The 18591-nt window shown below is 34.0% G+C and overlaps 2 protein-coding genes across 2 annotated transcripts; one reads left to right on the top strand and one right to left on the bottom strand.

Moving 5' to 3' along the window:
• Window positions 1-3774: 3774 nt before the first annotated feature.
• On the top strand, window positions 3775-5842 carry LOC123206757 (glycosyltransferase BC10-like). Its single transcript, XM_044623983.1, has 2 exons — window positions 3775-4317; window positions 5190-5842. The coding sequence occupies exons 1-2, from the start codon at window positions 3775-3777 to the stop codon at window positions 5829-5831; spliced, it is 1185 nt and encodes a 394-aa protein (XP_044479918.1). The 3' UTR covers window positions 5832-5842.
• Window positions 5843-6457: 615 nt separating this feature from the next.
• LOC123206746 (probable leucine-rich repeat receptor-like protein kinase At1g68400) lies at window positions 6458-10493 on the bottom strand. Its single transcript, XM_044623971.1, has 2 exons — window positions 9002-10493; window positions 6458-7285 (listed from the first exon to the last, which is right to left on the bottom strand). The coding sequence occupies exons 1-2, from the start codon at window positions 10341-10343 to the stop codon at window positions 6609-6611; spliced, it is 2019 nt and encodes a 672-aa protein (XP_044479906.1). The 5' UTR covers window positions 10344-10493; the 3' UTR covers window positions 6458-6608.
• Between the last annotated feature and the right edge of the window lie 8098 nt (window positions 10494-18591).

Below are 18591 nucleotides of genomic sequence, written 5' to 3'. Positions count from 1 at the left end.
CATTCCAGTTGGCAGCCGCTAATTCTCATCCAGTTTTTCCCAACAAGCACTGACTACGGTGTACTCTTACAAAATTTAAGTTACAATGTATGTATATGATCGAAAATCAATGAAATTCCAAATTTTAAAAAATTGTATAATTAAGATCGAAATTTTGAAGGAAAATGGGGAATACTACTCATCACAAAGGTTTAAAGTTACACGATTATCATCTCCCCTTTTGCATATATTTTCTGAAGAAACTTTTCTAAAGTCAAACTTATGGATATAACGTCATAAAAGCTATCAACAGCATGATCACTGTCCAACCATGTCAATACGTAATTTACCGGACGGTCGAATAGAAGACCTTAAATGTGAAAAGAGTGAAACTCGAAATCCGATCCACGCATGATTATTTATTTATATAAATCCTAATTATAACAACTCTATCTAATAGTTTACGAGAGATATACTGGTTGGCTGATGAGTGTTGGGATTGCTCTGAATGAGCCAAGAACAACTCAAATTTGAGCTAAAAATTTATAAAGAAACCCTAGATCTATCTATGTACACTATAAGAAGAAAGAGAGAGATGAAGAAAAAAAAATTTGTTGATATGGAGTGATTTTGTTACAAAGTTGGATTTAAGCCAAGAAACTGCTGAGTGGGTCGAAAACATGGACTACATCAAAGTAAGGAGTGAGACAAACACAAATGAAGCAGACCCATCCAAAAACTACCCAATGAAAGCAGATATCCAACCCAAAAGGGGAGTTAGAAGAATATAAAATGTAGCAGCAGTTGAACACAACAAAAAACTAGGGAAGCAGTTGAACTGGCACGAAAATTGAAGTGAATTTCATGGAGCCATTTTGAGAGTTGATAGGAAGCTTGTACTGTTTCTAATTTTTGTTGATTTATTCAAATGACAGGTGTTGGATTAAGTATAAACATAGCAGAATATGTAATTTTATGAACATGAAATTAAAAAAAATCTCTTTTGTCTTTGTCTTTCTCTCTTCTCCTCTCAATCTCTTCTTCAAGAGCAAATGCTGGCTCGAACAACTCCCTCGATAGAACAAGTTGAATGCAGCTTTGTTGTATCATATTTTATTACTTTCTATAAAAATGAATTACATGATTTTTGTCTGTATTTATACATAATAGACATAAACAGAAAACGTTAGTTTGAACGATTCTAAAGGTTTCCCATCACTTGTTTAGGGAAATGACCCTTTAACAACTCACTTTTAAATTCTTTACAAACACAGCCTTATGAAACTGCAAATCCCTCCTATATACTCTAATGCTAGTTGATGTACGACGGGGAGATTGTAGAGTTATCTCACATTGAAAGTGGAAGGAGTTGGGTATTAATTTGTGAGTGTTAGAGAATGAGAATGTCTCATTTTTTCAGTTATAGCTTTCAGATAAGGTAGACCTAAGATCATTAGCTTTCCGACAAAATGGGCCAAAGATCATTTCCCAACTTTGGCCTAACAAATAATATAGTTATAATTTATCTAAATATTTGACCTAGAAAGAAATAAAACTTAGGGATTAAGAAAAATAAAAATAAAATATGAGTAGTTAAACTAATATTTTACATACAAAAAAAAACTAAGAAATTTTTAATATAGTGTGATTTCCAATTGAATCGCATTGAATTACTATGATTTTGGCAACGATCGCATCATTCTAGTGCGATCAAATGGTTGTTAGTGGTGGATGTTTGCTGACGAAATTTTATAAATTGGGGTATAGAAAGTGTTTAATAAAGTTTTTTTAAAGGGAAAGAACTACTTAATTTTAATAAATATTAAAAGTAATAAAGAGTATTTTTAGTGGATGCTATCACACATATAGTCATATTTAATTTGATTTTAAAGGGAATCTTCTATAATTTAGCATGTGAGGGGTTATTCTTGGTTTAGTCCCATTATTAATAACTTGATTATTTTTAGATAGTAGTAGATTGAGTCCTATTGAAACCAATAAATATAGGCTTGCTTGCTATCCATATTTAAGTACAATAATATCTTTTATTTTTTTATTATATTTAACTAAATACGATAATATTTATTCATATCAATTTTTATCAAAAAATATAATAATAATAATTTATATTTAGAAATCTTCTAGGTAATATGTCTTTGTAGTAATATTTTATTTTTGTCAATAAAAAATTACCCATATCAAATGCATAATAAGGTGTATGATATGATGAGTGTATTGTATGGTATGATAGATATTATCAATAAGAACCAACACATATTTTAAGAGAAGTGATGATGTGGTATGATGTATTTGGTAAACTTTAGAATTTCAAAAATATTTATGATAATTTTCAAAATAATGATATGATAATCATTATTTTAATATTATTTATAAAAAGAAATATACAATATAAAAAATAAAGTTTTTGATAACGATATGAAAGATGATTCAATTACTATAGTTGTAGATTTTTGGGTATACAAATTTGTTGTCAATTGGCATCTTTTATCACCAAAGAAAAGAAGTCTTCACCCTCCCCCTTTTTCATGTATAGAATCATTGTTCCATTTTTTTAAAAAGCTTTCCGAATTGAAATACAAAATGAAAATTATATTTCTATGTATTTTAAATGTGTAAGAGGTAGAATACATGTGATAACACATAATACAAAATAAAAGAAAAAAGAAAAAACAAATATGAAGGCAGAACAACCATACAATAATCATACAAATAATGTTTACACCGCCACAAAGTCGAAGTGATAACATTAAACTGGCTTGGGCAATTATGTCCGATGCATATTTTGACATTCTAAAAGGTAAACCTTAACCAACTTTCACTAAGAATCTTTACTCAAAAAACTTTATGAAAAGGACATAAAAGTCTTACTTTGAAGCTTTTGAGAAGAAATGCACCATCCAAAGAAAGTATTGAAGGTGTTGAAGACTTTCTCGTGCATATTAGAGTTTATCGAAACGCATGGTTTGAACAATTTTTTATAAACATTTTGAGAAAAAGCGAAAAGTGATCTAAACTATTTAAAACAATACTACGAAACGTGTCAACTATCTAACTATAAACACAAGACATAACCTACTTAATATCACAAGATTCTAAATTGACTCAATAAGTACATAATTCATACATGCGACACAATAAATGTTTGGTACCTATGACTATATTTGCCGTTGTAGAATCATGATTATTTATATGGTGTTCATTTGTGTATAAGAGGCGAAAAGTTTTTGTAGCACCAACCGCACTCTAGAAAACAAGGGCATTGTTACATGGTCAAAATTTTTTCTCAATTAAACTCATGGGTGTGACTTCCTAGTGGTGATTAGTAACTAATAGACAATCATCACTCTAGCCCATTAAGAGAAGCCTCTAGTAGGACATAATTTCCTCCAGAAGCCATTAAACATGAAATAAGAACCAAATCCACCATAACTTTCGTAATCCATCAAACATTAAATAATTATTTCCTATGGTAAGAGAGTCACCACCTATTGTTTGTATGGTGTTTTTTCATATTTTTCTATCAGAGTTCACTTGGATTTAGCATATTTCAAGTCGGTGCAAATTTTGACTCCAATGGAAAAAAATTCATAATAGAGAGGAGTCCAATAACATACCACATTAGACTAACCATCTAAGGTAAGATGTTCTAGGATGGTAACTTACCATAATCTAACAAATAATGGTAACAATTTTATTGCAGAAGAAAAAAATACTATACTCCTGAATCAAATATAAAGGCTTAAACTAAAAGTCCAAAACTTTGTCTCCAATATGATGAAGAACCAACAGAGCCAATCCCAAAAAGCCATGTTTGGCTCATTCACAAATCTCTTCAATGCAGAGTTTCAAATTCTCAATCTCCTTTCTCTTTTTCTCTTCTTTGGGTGCGGCGTCATTTTTGGAATCATTCTTGGTTTTTCTCTTAAAGACTTTTCTTTTAATCTTAAAATCACACAACTCTCTCAGCCTCCTTCTTCTTCTTCTTCTCCTTCTCCATCTTTGCCGCCTGGTTTTAGTCGCGTGTGGCTGAGAGAGTACTTAAAGGTTCCGAATATAAAGCATGACATGGAAGAAGAGGAGCTTTTATGGAGAGCTTCACTGAGTCCAAAGATTCACGAGTATCCATTTGAGAGAGTTCCCAAGGTTGCATTTTTGTTCTTGGTGAAAGGTCCTGTGTTATTGGCTCCGTTATGGGAAAAATTCTTCAAAGGGTATGAAGATCTGTATTCAATTTACGTGCATTCAAGTCCATCTTTCAATGAAGCACAAGGAGAGCCTCCAGGTTCTGTGTTTTACGGCAGAAGAATTCCCCGCAAGGTCAGTTCATTTGTTGATTTGATTAATTTGTAATATATATGAAAAAAAATTATTGATAATAGATTCCATCCAAACTGAATCTAAAAAATACAGTTCGACACCAGGACCCCTCTTAGCTTTAAAAAATAAAATTATTTTAATATATATAAAATATCAATATAATCCTTCAAACTAATAATTTTTTATAAATTTCTTATTAAGCAAGATTCTCTTTTTGATTTGGGATTTAACTTTAACAAAATTGTGAAAGAATTTTAACTGACATTGATATATAACAGTCGGGTCAGATTTATCTCAGTATGTTTTTACTTAATTGATAGTGAAGGCAAACTATTGCAATTGTTTCAACACCAAAACTTAATTGATGCACTTGTTTCTGGATTCAAAAGAGTCACATATATCAGATTAATTGTATGCAGAGAAGAGAACTAGGTTATTGTTGTTACGATTAAGCCTTTTTTAAGTTTTACGTATTTCTATTTCATCTTGTCTGATTTAAGAATTGTTAATTCCAGAACTTTATTTTATTAGAAATGTTAAGTTCTTCTCCCTCAGCTTTTAGCCATGGAATCAAGTTAGAGTTTGTGAAGCTCATAATATATTAGCTGTTATACTACCTAAATTATAGTTCAAGAACATGATAATCTTTAAGCATGAGAATTTTTCCCTCACTCATTAAATGTAAATAGGATATTCAAAGGATTTAGCAATGGTGTTTGACTTATTTTCTTTTTAATTTTAATTTTTTGTGGGTGGACCTACGGGTTTTGTTTTAGAAATGTAAAACTTTATGTGTGATTGTTTCTTTTTAATTTTGATTTTTTGCACGGGAGAACTCAACCCACCTGTGAAAATTGCATTTACTAATGTAGGAAGTTCAATGGGGAGACGTGAACATGATTGAAGCTGAGCGTCGCCTCTTAGCCAATGCACTTTTGGATTTCTCAAATGAGCGTTTTGTTCTCCTCTCAGAATCCTGTATTCCACTCTTCAACTTCACCACCATATACTCTTACCTCATGAACTCGACTCAAAACTTCGTGGAGGTCAAGGACGTTGAAGGTTCAGTTGGCCGTGGCCGATACATTCGTAAAATGGGTTCAAAAATCACCCTCAATCAATGGAGAAAAGGCTCACAATGGTTCCAGATTGACAGGGAACTTGCCTTTGAAATGGTCTCGGACAAAACTTACTTTCCACTGTTTCAGAAGTATTGTAAGGGAAGATGCTATTCGGATGAACATTACTTGCCAACATTTGTGCACATTAAATTTCCGGAGAAGAGTGCCAACAGGACGTTAACTTGGGTTGACTGGTCTTATGGCGGCGCTCACCCTAGAAAATTTATCAGAACGGGCGTCACAGTTGAGCTTCTGCGGGATTTGAGAGGTGGATACACTTGTCAATACAATGGAAATTCAACCAACGTTTGTTACTTGTTTGCAAGAAAGTTCATGCCTAACACTGTGGACAGACTGTTGAGATATGCAGCAAAAGAATTGCACATCAGATAACACTGAATAAAGTTTTCACCAAGAGGGGAAAAGATCATCATTCTTTATTTACTTGAAAATTTTTTCGGATAGAATTCTATATATTTTTTTATTGTAATGGTTTGAAGAATGGAAGGAGGAGGTTCGGGGCAATGGCTGCCACTCTGTTGTTTCATGTATGCCCGCACGGCCACCCCAACATGTACCTAAGATCAGCTTTGCTTTGATAAGAGTTGTTTTAATGCAAATCAGACTGTAAGTGGCTTTGCGAGGAAGGGTTTCAGAATTTAGAGCTGGAAAGTGGAAACTCACGTCACATGGGTTAACTAAAGTCAGAATTCAATACTTTGGCAAAAACCAATAAGTTATGGTCAAAAGCCTGTCACATATGAAACCTTTTCCGGCTGTCCTGATTGTTCAAAACTTTAGCTAAAAAGTTTAGATCTAAAACGCAATCTTTAATCTCGAATTGCTAAATTCCAAGCAAAACAGACAGAAAAAACAGATTAATTTGATTTTATCAAGCATTCTATAATGAGTTTGCTTTGCTTTCCGAGGAATGATTGATGAAATCAAGTTTAAGTTAATTATCGTATTTGTTTTCATAAAGTAAACCAAAAGAATCATCTCCAATTCTCTGCAAAAACTGTTTCCGGTACTAACACATTACTTCCACTATCCATCCATTTCCATATCCATAGCCTGTTTAAAAATAAACAAAATACAAGGAAGGAAACCCCATTAATTACAATAATAACAACTATTCTATTCTATTCTATTCAACCAAACTCAACTCCCTCACTGACTCACTCCCCCCATCGTCTCCTCAGACAAACAAGGTGAGTCAGATACCGACTCAAAGTTCTCATGACACGGCGACACCTCCACTCCGCGTATCTCCTCTATCATCTTCGCCACCTGTCCCATGCTCGGCCGTTGATCAGAGGACGCCGCCGTACAAGACATTGCAACTTGCAGCAATCCCACCATCTCCTCCTCTATGTCCTTGTATCTCATCAACTCCAAATCGAATACCTCCGCTGTCCATTCCTCCCTCACCACCGACTGAACCCACCGTGGCAGGTCCACCACGCCTCCGTACCCCACCCCGGCTCCGCTGTCTCCGTCAATCACAGACGGGCACTTGCCCGTCAGTATCTCCAGCAAGAGTACCCCAAACGAGTAGACATCCGATTTCTGGGACTGTCTCCGACCGTCCGATGATGTAAGTTCAGGCGCACGGTAGCCGTTGGATCTTTGGACAGTGTTCGGAGAAGCAAAGATTGAGAGACCAAAGTCACAGACACGTGCGTTGCCTGTCTTGTCCAGGAGGACGTTCGTAGACTTGATGTTACCGTGGAAAATTTTAAGTGATTTGCATGTGTTGTGAATGAATGCCAGTCCACGCGCCGCCCCCGCCGCAATTTTCAGTCTGGTTGTCCAGTCCAGCGGCATGCGCCCTGGTCCTCGATTACCTGTCGGAAATTAAGTGCAGTAAATTACTGTATGACCCTTTTGATTAATACAGAATAATACTATGTGAAGGACTGGATACCACAGGGCTCAAATCCGAAGGGGGTTCAAATTCGAATTTAAATTTATTTGATATAGTTAAAGATATTATTAAAAAATTTTAATAAAATAAATAATATTATTAATAAAATAGATAATATCATAAAAAATAAATTTAAATCATATTATTAAATTATAATTATAATCCAAATTCATCTTAAATTGAATTAAAATAGTTTGATTCCACCCAACCGTAGTTATGTCTCAATCAAAGACAAGGGATGGCAATGACTTTAACTTTAGATGGTGGTCTCAACTCAAATCAAAACAATAAAATAAAATAATGAGACGAATATAATGTAGACCCCATGAAGTTTGAAGAAGTATCAATGTCACCCCAGAAAAAGCCAAAAATAAAAATGCACGAAAAAGAACAAAAAGGAAAAGCTGAAAAAGATTAAAGAAGACAATTATCTGCTGAACATAGCAGAGCTGCAAACAGCACAACAGTAACCCCTGTTCCGCCACTGTGTTGTAGCCTTTTTCAGTAAATTGATTAATAGATGGATAAAAGATACCCCATAGGCCGAGGATTGGTGTAGCCATGCCATGCCATGCATGTTACACAACAAAACACAACTCAGGTGAATAGAGGGCTTACCGATTTCAGTTTGACTTTGACCTAAAACTCGAGTTCATCACCTCGAATTCAGCTTAGACAGAAGATTTAAATTTTTAGTCCTATTAGGATTGAAATTTTTTAAACACATAAGTTCAACAAATCAAATCAAACCCTTTTAATCAATCTCGAACTTAAGCTTAAACTTAATAATATAAAACTTTTAATCTCAAGATTGTTTGAATTAAAGTTGTTTTAGGTTTGTTAGAATTGAATTGACAAACAAATTCAAACAAACTCAATTCGAACTCAATCTTATTAAGATGTGATGACAATTCTAAGCTACAATCGAGATACAACTCACAAATTACTTGTAGCTTGGTGCACCCAATTTGATAAATTCTATAAATACCTAATGTTATATGTACTCGGTTTTCATAATATAATTTTTACTGACACCTTCAAATATTATTATCTTTTATATTAATAAACTCTTAGATCTTTGAAATCTTGGACTTACATCCCCTAAAACTTATTTAACCTACACAATTTTTATATGTTAACTATAACAAATTTCATCTGACTCTCTCATCTTTTAAAATTTACATGTACAACCTCCTGTCAAACTTTAATCTTTAAATATAAGTTAAGGCTGGCTTAACTATAATTTCTAGCGATTGTTATTTCAGCTTGCAACTCCAAAGTCCTACGTCTATCCTATAAACCTAATTGAATCCAACAGCACCTGGCTAGGGTCATTGCAGCCTGGTGCGGCGACCAGCTTTCCAATGCAAACACTTTATTTCATGCAAAACATTTTGAAAAAAAATATAGAAAAACAAAAACACATTTTTCAACACAAAAACGAAGCCAAGCAAAAAAAATATGATAATGGATCATCATTCATCAACCGCCTCCCTGAACCCGATGGGCCGCCACGGCACCGTCGCATCTCCCCCGCAAACAACCGCAAAGCCATTGCCATTATAGTTCTACTAATCGTAATTAAAACAAGAAATTAAAGTAAAGCTTATTGTAAATAAATGACTTGTAAACTTACCATGGAGCAGCCAAAACAAGCTTCCGTTGGGCATGAAATCAGAAACAAGCAATTTCTCTTCTCTGGCAAAATAATAAGCCTTCAAACCAACCAAATTGGGATGCCTTAATCTCCCCAGAACCTCCATGTGTTGTTCAAACTCTTTCTTCCCACCAACACTCGCGTCTTTTAGCCTTTTTACAGCCACCACACTTCCGTCATCGAGCACGGCCTTGTACGCCGTCCCAAACCCGCCTTTACCAAGCATTTCCGCCGAGGCTCTAAGCAAGTCTTCCAGCTCAAACCTTTTCACTCCCTCGAAAAACACCATGCTCCCCCGCTCGTTATACGCCGACTGAGCCGGATACGGGCTGGAAGAGTAAACGATTTTTTCACCCTCCATCAGCTTTGACCTCTTTCTGTCACGCACGTAATTTCTCCAGAAGTAATAGTAGAGTAAGAGAGAAATGATTGCAAGAACTACGAAGTCTCCGACGATTATGGCTATTACGGCGATAGAGCTTACTTTGGCATGTGTTTTGTGAGGGTTTTGTGGTGTGTTTGGGTTTGTGGTCGTGGGAATGGAGCTTGGTGACGAAGTTACTACACTTGATGGGTTGTTTCCTGGGTTGAGTGGCGAAGCAATGGCGCCATCGGATCCGGGTTTTTTGGGGTCAGATACGTCTGCTTTGCAATCTTGCAATGGGGATCCACAAAGCGCTGCGTTTTGAGAGAATGAAGACAAAGGGAAGCTTGACAAAGAGTCTGGGATTTTACCCGAAAGCTTGTTACCCGAAACGTTGAAGTCTTGCAGATTCTGCAGATTCAGGTCCGTGATTTGACCGGAGAACCCGTTCTCTTCAAGTCGAAGAGTCAAAAGATGTGTCAAATGGTTGACGGTCGCCGGAATCCACCCAGTGAAATTGTTATACGACAGATTAAGACGGTAGAGTCTAGACAGCGACTGAACCGACGCCGGAAAGTCGCCGGAAAATTCATTGTGACAGAGAAACAGAAGCTTCAACGCCGTGAAGTTAGAAAGGTCCGGGACAGAACCTGTGAAGCGGTTGTTTTTAAGGCTCAAAACACGGAGCTGAGTCAAAAAAGTGAGTGACTGAAACGAACCGCTGAGTTCGAGGTTCTCCAGGACGAGTCGTGAAACTCTGTTTTGAAGACAAGAGACTCCAGTCCAACCGCTACATGGGTCCGACGTGTCGTTCCAAGTGGTGAGCCTGTCAGCTTCGTCGGAAGAAGCTTTGAAGTCTAGAAGCGGTTTCAAATCTGGGTTTGTTGCGGCTTCAAGGAGAAAGAAATGGAGGGCTAAGAGACAGACAGTGAAACGCAGCGTTTTGTGTACCGACATTGTTGCGAAGAGAGAGAAGTGAAGAATATGTCTGTGTAAGGGAGAATGGAAGAGGAGTGAGACAGTGTGGGCTAGTATAGGAGACAAGTGAGGAAGAGGATATCAATGTAATTAATGAGAAGGTGGAGGGGCTTTGGGGAATAAATGAGAGATGATGGAAATGGTCAAAATACTCTCAACCTGTAGATTTTGATAGTGTATAGAAACATTCATTTGACAGGGATCCCCTCTGCTAGGTCTAATTGAAAGTTAATTTTTTATCCAAATAAAGTTAAATCGATGATACTAAATATAAACAAAATTTAAATTTAATAATTAATTTTATAAATAAATTAAAAGTTTAATAATGATATATCATCATCAAATTTTAAACTCGTATTCTTTTTTTAAGTATCTCTATTTTTATCATTTAAATTATTATTTAAAGATTAAATATATATTTTATGTATTATTGCTTTAAATCAAATGAATTTAAACTCAAATATTCAAATTGATTCGAATTTGATTTTGTATGAAAATGAATCTAATTTATCTCAAATGCTACCCGTCTAATCTTAATTGCGATTTAAGTTCAAATTGCTTTAATCAAATAAGACTCCTAAAGCATGGAATAATGAATATTTATGAAATCAACTTTTGCTTTTGGCTTTTGCTTTTTCATCCTTTTGAATGGAAACCCATCAATTATTATTTGCTTTATAAGAAGAAGAATATATTGTATTTGCTGTCCTACATAGTAAGTTATCAATCCAGGAGATGTTCATTCATCCAATTATTTTGGCTTGTGTGAATGAGGCATCTTCATATGTTAACAAAACTTATAATTAGTATTAAAGTTTGTTCTTAATTATTACAATATAACCAGTGATGGAAGTAAGATTTTTGTCAAGATTTAGGGCTCAAATAAATAATATATATATTATTTTAAATATCTAAATTACAATTATATCTTTTAAATTTTAGGGGCTATATGCCCTTTGCCCAATAATGGCACCGTTGTGTGACAATCTTATGAAAATTTGAAATTTATGGCATCATTTAGAATTCAAGTTTCTTATTAAATTTATTACATTCACTTGAATAATAATATCAAAAACTCTTTTAAGTGAGAGCAAATATGCACGGTATAATGTATGAAATCAATAAAGTAAACCATTATACTCATACCAATATAAATAGTAAAAAGAAAAAAGATATGAACCTATCATTCAAAATAAGATTACGTTTAATAAATAATATTATTTTAATATCTCATAATCTCTTTGCGTTGCAATGATTATAATTGCTAATGAATTATTATATTACTTATATAAAAAAATTAATATGTTTATATATTAAGATTTTTACCTCAAAATTAATAAGATTGTTATTATTAAGAGAAATTCCATTGTTAAACCTAAACAACTTATAGGGTTAGGGCACTATCCTTTGTCCCTCTGATACCCACATATCAAGCAACAAGACCCAATATGCATTGCCCATTATCAGCTAAGGGGTGATCAATTCTACCAATATAAATGTGATATAAATTGGGTATCTTTTCAAGATGATACGAGGCTATAAAAAGGCCAAAGGAATTTTTCTCAACTCAAGATTGCTGATTTCCCAAATTCTCACCCCTTAACTTTGAAAATTTTATTTATCCACCTATGAGTTATTAAATCTATTAGTTTTAAGAGTAAAATCATCATTTTATATGTAATATTAAAAATAAACTAAAATTTTATCTCCCCCCCCCCCCCTAAATATTAAAACTAACAAATTTCCTCCCTAAGCATAGTTTTAAAAAAAAAATCAAATTCTCCCCTAACAGTTCTTCTTTCTCTGATGCCTCAACGAAACCCTACCCTTTTGGTGCTTTGTGATGCTTGTTTGGGAAGATGAATCATCTTTTCAAAAGATAAGATCTCGTCTTTGTCTGGGAAGACAATCATCTTCTTAAAGGAAAGGTGAATCGTCTTCTTCTATTCAAATGAGTATCACCGAACGCCAGAGGGGTTAGAGTTTCGTTGAGGTAGACTGTCGGAGGAACATAAACTGTCAGGAGAGACAATCAGTAATGGTGTTGGAGAGAGTGGTTGGATATTGATGATAAACCCTGAGGGAGAAATATGATTTTTGGCTTGAAAAAAAATAATTAGTTTTTAGGGTTTAGGGGAGGAGAAATGAGATAAAATTTTAAGGGGTTAGAATTTCGTTAAATTTAACTATCCGTGGGTAGATAAATAAGATTTTCAAAAATTAAATTGTGAGAATTTGAAAAATTAGCAATCTTTGGGTGGAAATAAGGCCAAAAGACTCAAATAGACATTTGACTACGTATTTTAGGCTTATATTGACAACCTTTTTATTTTCTCCGGGAAATTGGATGTGAAGTTGGATCGAATACATATAAAAAATGCGTAAGAAAATAACATGGTGCAGTTGGGAAATGACTTTATTTTCAGTGTCTCCAACGTGGGGGTAATAACGAAAGACAAAGAGGATTCTTGAACGGGTTCATTAAACAATAAATCATGGGAGACATCATGATAGGAGCCTTCCAAATTTATTAAGATTTAAAGCCCCAAAAGCTCTCAAATTTCATCCCGAGGACTAATAAAAAGTTTCGGTTTTTGTAGAAATGACAAGTTGGTCCTCTCCTCCCTAAATGAGGAAGAATTTTGTCTGATAGAAACAAGATTACAATGAGGGTGAAGATGACTAAAATTTTTATAGTTAAAAACATGAATAGATATGTTCTCGATCTATCTCTTTCCTAGTGTCTCTCCTCCCTGATGTGTCCCATTTCATGCATATGTTCTAAATCTTTAAATATTACATTATTCTAAAAAATTTTAAACTATTATAAATATGTCTAATACATATTAAATATATGAAAATTTTTCTTTATAGAAATGAAGAGAGAAGGTGAGAGAAATTTTCTCTGTGAGAACTCATATCGATTTTTCACAAGACAAGGATACCCTTGTAGGACAGGGATGAGATTAGGGTATTTGAGCCCTTCCTATCTTGTTGCCATCCCTACATGTTTGAGTTATATTTTGGACAAGAAACGCATTATTGCTATTCAACCAACCTCACTGTATTTAGCACCCCTTATTTATTGATAGAGTATTTTATCCCAAACCAGTCCAGTAGGTATTATTCATTTTAATCTTAATATATTCCTTTCTATCTAGAATTTGTCAGGGTTGTAAATACCCTGGTGTTGGTCGGGCTTGCCCAAGTTAGCCTGGATTGCCTTTGAAATATACAAGCCCGTGTCAGGAGGAAAATTGGGTTTTTAACACAGAGACTGGTCCTAAACTACCCCTTTCATTGAAATTAGGTGTGGGTTCAAATCAAATTAAACTTAAAAAAAGGGCAAACTTGAGCTTGAATCCAGAATGGTCAAGTCGAATAAGGATGCACATTACCCAAGCATGTTCTCGCCTAATGAAACAGAGCAGTGAAGATGCAGAGGCTTGTTAATAGAGATATTAAATTTTGATCCATTTGTGACAGTTAAGACCGAAGGATCAAACTGATGATTATTGTATAGTCTTTGCACAGTAGGAGAGAAGATTGTTTATGAAGAAGATCCCCAAATGGGCCCTGCAAATCTATCATAAAGTTATTAAAGCTGCTCAACTATTTAAGATATTTAAGAGTAATAGAATATTTTAGGGTTTAAAAGATATATAATAGAAAATACTAATAATATATTATTAGTGAGGATGTTAGGCTTGGAGGGTGAATGGGACACCCTCACCTAAATTTCACATAAATCTTCGTGTATTCTCCTAAAAGTATGTATTGAAGGGGTGAACATAACACTTTAAATAAATCTCACATTAATCTCTACACCTTAAGCAAATCTCATGCATGTTGATTACCATGACGGGTTGAAATCTTAAAAACAATACTTGGTATTTAATATTAACAGTAGAACTATGCATCTCCAATTAATTATAGAATAATTTTAGATTATGATAAAATAATCCAATTATGGGATACTCAAAATTGAACTGAGGAATTGAGCTTAAATGGGGACTTTATTATGGGTGAGGATCCTATCCGGTCTTACATAAAATAAGGCTACGTGTAAACTGTTGGCAAGTAAATTGATTCTTTTAATTTGATTCAGTTTTTATCTCTTCTAACAAAATTTCCCCAAAATCCCTATAATTCTGTGACGTGCACATCAAGTCACCGAATTTTGGTGATCCAGGGTTTGTGCAATCTTTAGTTCAAAGAGCTCTCTCCTTCACCTTGTGATCTTCTCTTTATCTACTGCCAGTGGTTTTTACCGTATTGGGTTTTCGTGTTCTTGTTGTTTGATATCCGGGTTTCATAGCAGTTTCCACTAAACTTTGTCATATCAACAGAAGAGGAGAGGACGAGCTTGCTACCGCCGTGAGTTTTTCCCTGGACATGCTAACTTTTATTGAGAAAGTGAAAAGGGAGTTGGATCCTTACGATTATAAGTACAATTTTTCTGCAACATCTGGATGATTTTTGCATTGGAAAGATTGATAGAACTACAACGGAGGAAGAGGTTTTTCACACGATTGGTCAATATCCTCATCTTCTGAACATGTTTGGGGACATCCTGAAGCTGTATGAAGAGGAAGGTCCTGGATTCTTGTCCACGAAGGAACAAGACAATTCTTCGGAAGAATATATGTAAGTGGTGGTGTGTGAGTGGCAGCTCCTTGTCGTTCTTTTTTTATTCCAGTTGTTTCTTTTGTTGTCAATTTGATGGATGATATATTGGCTTGCAGTTTGTAGACTTGAAATCTTGATGACGTTTTATGTGTTGAAATTTAATTCCAAAGCATTAAAATTTTCTAGCTAATTTCTTTTGGTCTTATGTGATTTCTGTTATGAATGTAATGCTTTGGTTAAGTTTCTTAGGCATTGATCTAAATTGGGTTGATCTCGGTTGATGTTGCCTTGATATGCACATTACACTTAAAGCCATGTGATATTGTCTGCTTAGGACTTTGTTAGCCTCATTGTTTTGCTCTTAAACTGCCTCTTGAAAGAGGGAGTCAATGAGTTTACATTGACCAAAGCCCTCTGGTCCAATTAGATATGAGAATTTTGACATTAATTATCTCTTTAATTTATATTAAAAAGGGGCATTTCAACAAGCCTCTCAGGTAAGTAGAGGCAATGCATCAAGTCTCTCATGTGTAATCCCCCTTACATTATTTATTTAGAGCCCGAAGAAGCTGCTCAAATTAGCCATAGCTTACTAAGCTCCAATCTCAAATTTCATATCCATATGGCATATCCACTAAAGATCCCGGGCGAACACCTTTATATATGTTCTTTTTCAAAATTTTAACATTGTGAGCTGTATGTTCTTTTCTTGCTGTCATTCCTGAAACTTACATTGTGGCCCTGCTGAGACTATCCCGGAGTTAAGATTCCTTACAATAAAAAAACCGATTTCTTCTCAGAGTGTAGTTTCTATCAGTCTGTCATGTTCTTAAACCTGGAGAAAGTTAAACTGAAACAACAATTAGCATGTCGAGGGGCTCATTCAAAAGTTCTCATCGAGAATGTCACAAGACTTTATGTCAATGTAAAAACCATGTGGTTTGAAAAAGAGTTTAATAGATTAGCTTCAGATTGACTGCTTTTTGCTTTCCGTCCGAGTGTAAATCTAAGCACTATTTTTTTTTTTTGTGAGAGATGGATCATATAGGCTTGTTCATGTAAACTTCATCGACAAATTATGTTAAATGTTGATTTACATTTGGTTTGTTTGATGGTTTGTGAAAATTTGAAATTCTGAGTTGTTTTGTTGCTATCACTACTGATGTAGCAGACAATTCTACGGAAAGGTTAGTTTGAAACTTCCTTTTCAGAAGGTATTAATTCCACTGCATAATCAATATCTACAAAAACAAGAACTTCGTTATATAGTCGTGACCCGAATTCTTTCATGAGTTATCCAAATTCAGGAATTGTTAGTTCGAAATGTGGATTTTCAAAGAAATCTGTGATGGTAGTAGACACCGGTCAATTAATATTCACTTCATCACCGTAGATCACTGTTTGTGCAGCCTACTTACTGTTTGTCGCTATGCATTAATATAAATTTGTGATGAGTAGAGTAAGTCGTTGAGTTTGTTTTTGGATTTGGGGCTTCCCACAATTTCTTTATCTATTGTCAGTAGGTTTTTCCTGTTTTGTATTTTTTTTTATAATCAGGAATTCTGTCCATATTTATTGAACCGGTAAACTTAAAAAACATAAATAATTAGACCTATAATTATTATACTAGATAAATCAAAGTTTTATAAATATGACAGACGTTTAAATCTAAATTTTTATCTTAAATGTTCTAATACTTCATCTTAAAAGTTATAATACTCCACCAGTTTTATTATCAGTTGGGATTTGCTGTTTGATTAACATAATTCATGTTTCATCAACAGTCAGATGACTTTTCCCATATTTTTTTCTATATTTCTTCCAAAATTCCTAAACATTTTAACGGCAACTTCAAGAGGCACTACAAGTATCTTTCAATAGGCAATTCAATTTGCACAAAGAGGTCAGTGATTTGGGAAATCAAAGTACTGTATTTGTGGATCAAGAAACTTGCTCTTTTATGCAACGGATAAAGTCTTATCTGCAATGGATGTATATTAGAACCTATTAACAGAAATAATATAATTGACCTTAAATTTCTCTATTTCAAACTTGTAACATTCCAATCCCGTAGTGTCAAAAAAATTGTTCAATTTGAATTCTATCACTGTTTTGTTATTGGGCTTGGAAACCCAAAATGCATCTAATGTAATACTATTAATCCAATCTTGTGTTTAATGTAATATTTTTAGTCCAATCTTACATTAAAAAAATACTAGAGAAATGTTAAATATGTATGAACTTTTTTTATCGAAAGTCCAAAAGCAACCTTTACATTTTACTAGACTATCAAAGCTTTTCATAACTAAACTTGCTCCTTGTCAAGCATTGATTGTCATCCTTAACTTCAGACGGCAATATTATTAAACCAAGCAAATTACATCACTTCTCAAATAAAAAATTAAATAAACAAATAAAACCAAACAGATTAAGACAAAATTTACAGGTGCCTGGCCTCGTCATTTGGTTCTTATTAATATTTTAAGCACCCGAGTTTCTTGTGTTAGCTGATGGATATGTAAACAAATCTTTGTCGTAACTGATAATTTCTACAGCAACATAATAAATTAAATTTAATCGAATTGTACAACCCAACAAATTAAAGTCTTTGTTGTTTTCGGTTGGAATATGCACATGGTGTCTTATAGGGTTTGGAGACGTTGGCAGGAGTCTCGTGAAGAGTTATCTTTTTGTTTAATGGCTGTCCATCATCGAAAGGGCTTAGCCGGAGGTAGTGTTCAACGGTTGAAAGAGTACTGCATGTTATGTGGTGTTCATTGCACTCCCGACGGCATTTGAAAATCCAGAGGACTGAGTGCTTTCAATGCCCGATTGTAAATAACCTCTAGTTAGTGGATTAATGTAGCCAAGAGTAGTAGGCAAAATGGTTCGTAACTTTGGAAGAGGGATTGGCTCTAGCGGTTGTTCATGGGGGGCTAATCCTGAATCCATCAGTTGTCAGTGGACTTGACAAGAGAGACAAGGAGACAATAAAATAATATTAACTCTGTTGCATGCAGTATCATTTTGAGTAAATCAAAATAAATCAGGTATTGTTTTTCTTTACTGTTAATATTGATTTGTGTATAATACTAATAATAGTATGATTTATTGATTTCATATACCGTCTGGTTCATTCATTCTCCTCTTTCAGTTTTTCTATAAGGAAATTGTTCTAATTCAAGGAGGGTCTATCTGCCATTACTAAACATGGCGTCAGATTTCAATCCTTCTACTAATACAATTAATCTTTATCAATTTTTTTTAATCATTTTCCATAGAGATAACAATATTTTGAGATATGGGACTATTATATTTTTTTCATTGAAAAAACTAATCTCTTATATTTTCCTAGTAATGGTGTTTAACTTTTAAATATTTCTATTAAAAGGGATAGATTTTCAGTAAACACAATTAATATTATTTATTTTGTTTTATTTTGAAATCAAGGTGATTAGGTTGGTATCTATAATAATAAATAGTAAAACTTCATTCCATTCAATGGAAAAAATTTCAATAATCGGTTTTTTTATAAGAAAAAATTTATTATTTGATACATATAAATATTGTTTTTTAAATCTTGCACCAGAAAACATGC

The sequence above is a fragment of the Mangifera indica genome, unplaced genomic scaffold (genome assembly GCF_011075055.1).
Source record: "Mangifera indica cultivar Alphonso unplaced genomic scaffold, CATAS_Mindica_2.1 Un_0048, whole genome shotgun sequence".
NCBI lineage: Eukaryota > Viridiplantae > Streptophyta > Magnoliopsida > Sapindales > Anacardiaceae > Mangifera > Mangifera indica.
Note: the sequence above shows the minus strand (reverse complement) of the source record. Positions and strands in the feature narration are given on the sequence as shown.

Coding starts and splice junctions, on each gene's coding strand:
- LOC123206757 (XM_044623983.1), top strand. CDS start 3,775: ATGAAGAACCAACAGAGCCAATCCCAAAAAGCCATGTTTGGCTCATTC. Junction 4,318..5,189: donor GCAGAAGAATTCCCCGCAAG/GTCAGTTCATTT, acceptor TTACTAATGTAG/GAAGTTCAATGGGGAGACGT.
- LOC123206746 (XM_044623971.1), bottom strand. CDS start 10,343: ATGTCGGTACACAAAACGCTGCGTTTCACTGTCTGTCTCTTAGCCCTC. Junction 7,286..9,001: donor CTTGTTTTGGCTGCTCCATG/GTAAGTTTACAA, acceptor AATTTCCGACAG/GTAATCGAGGACCAGGGCGC.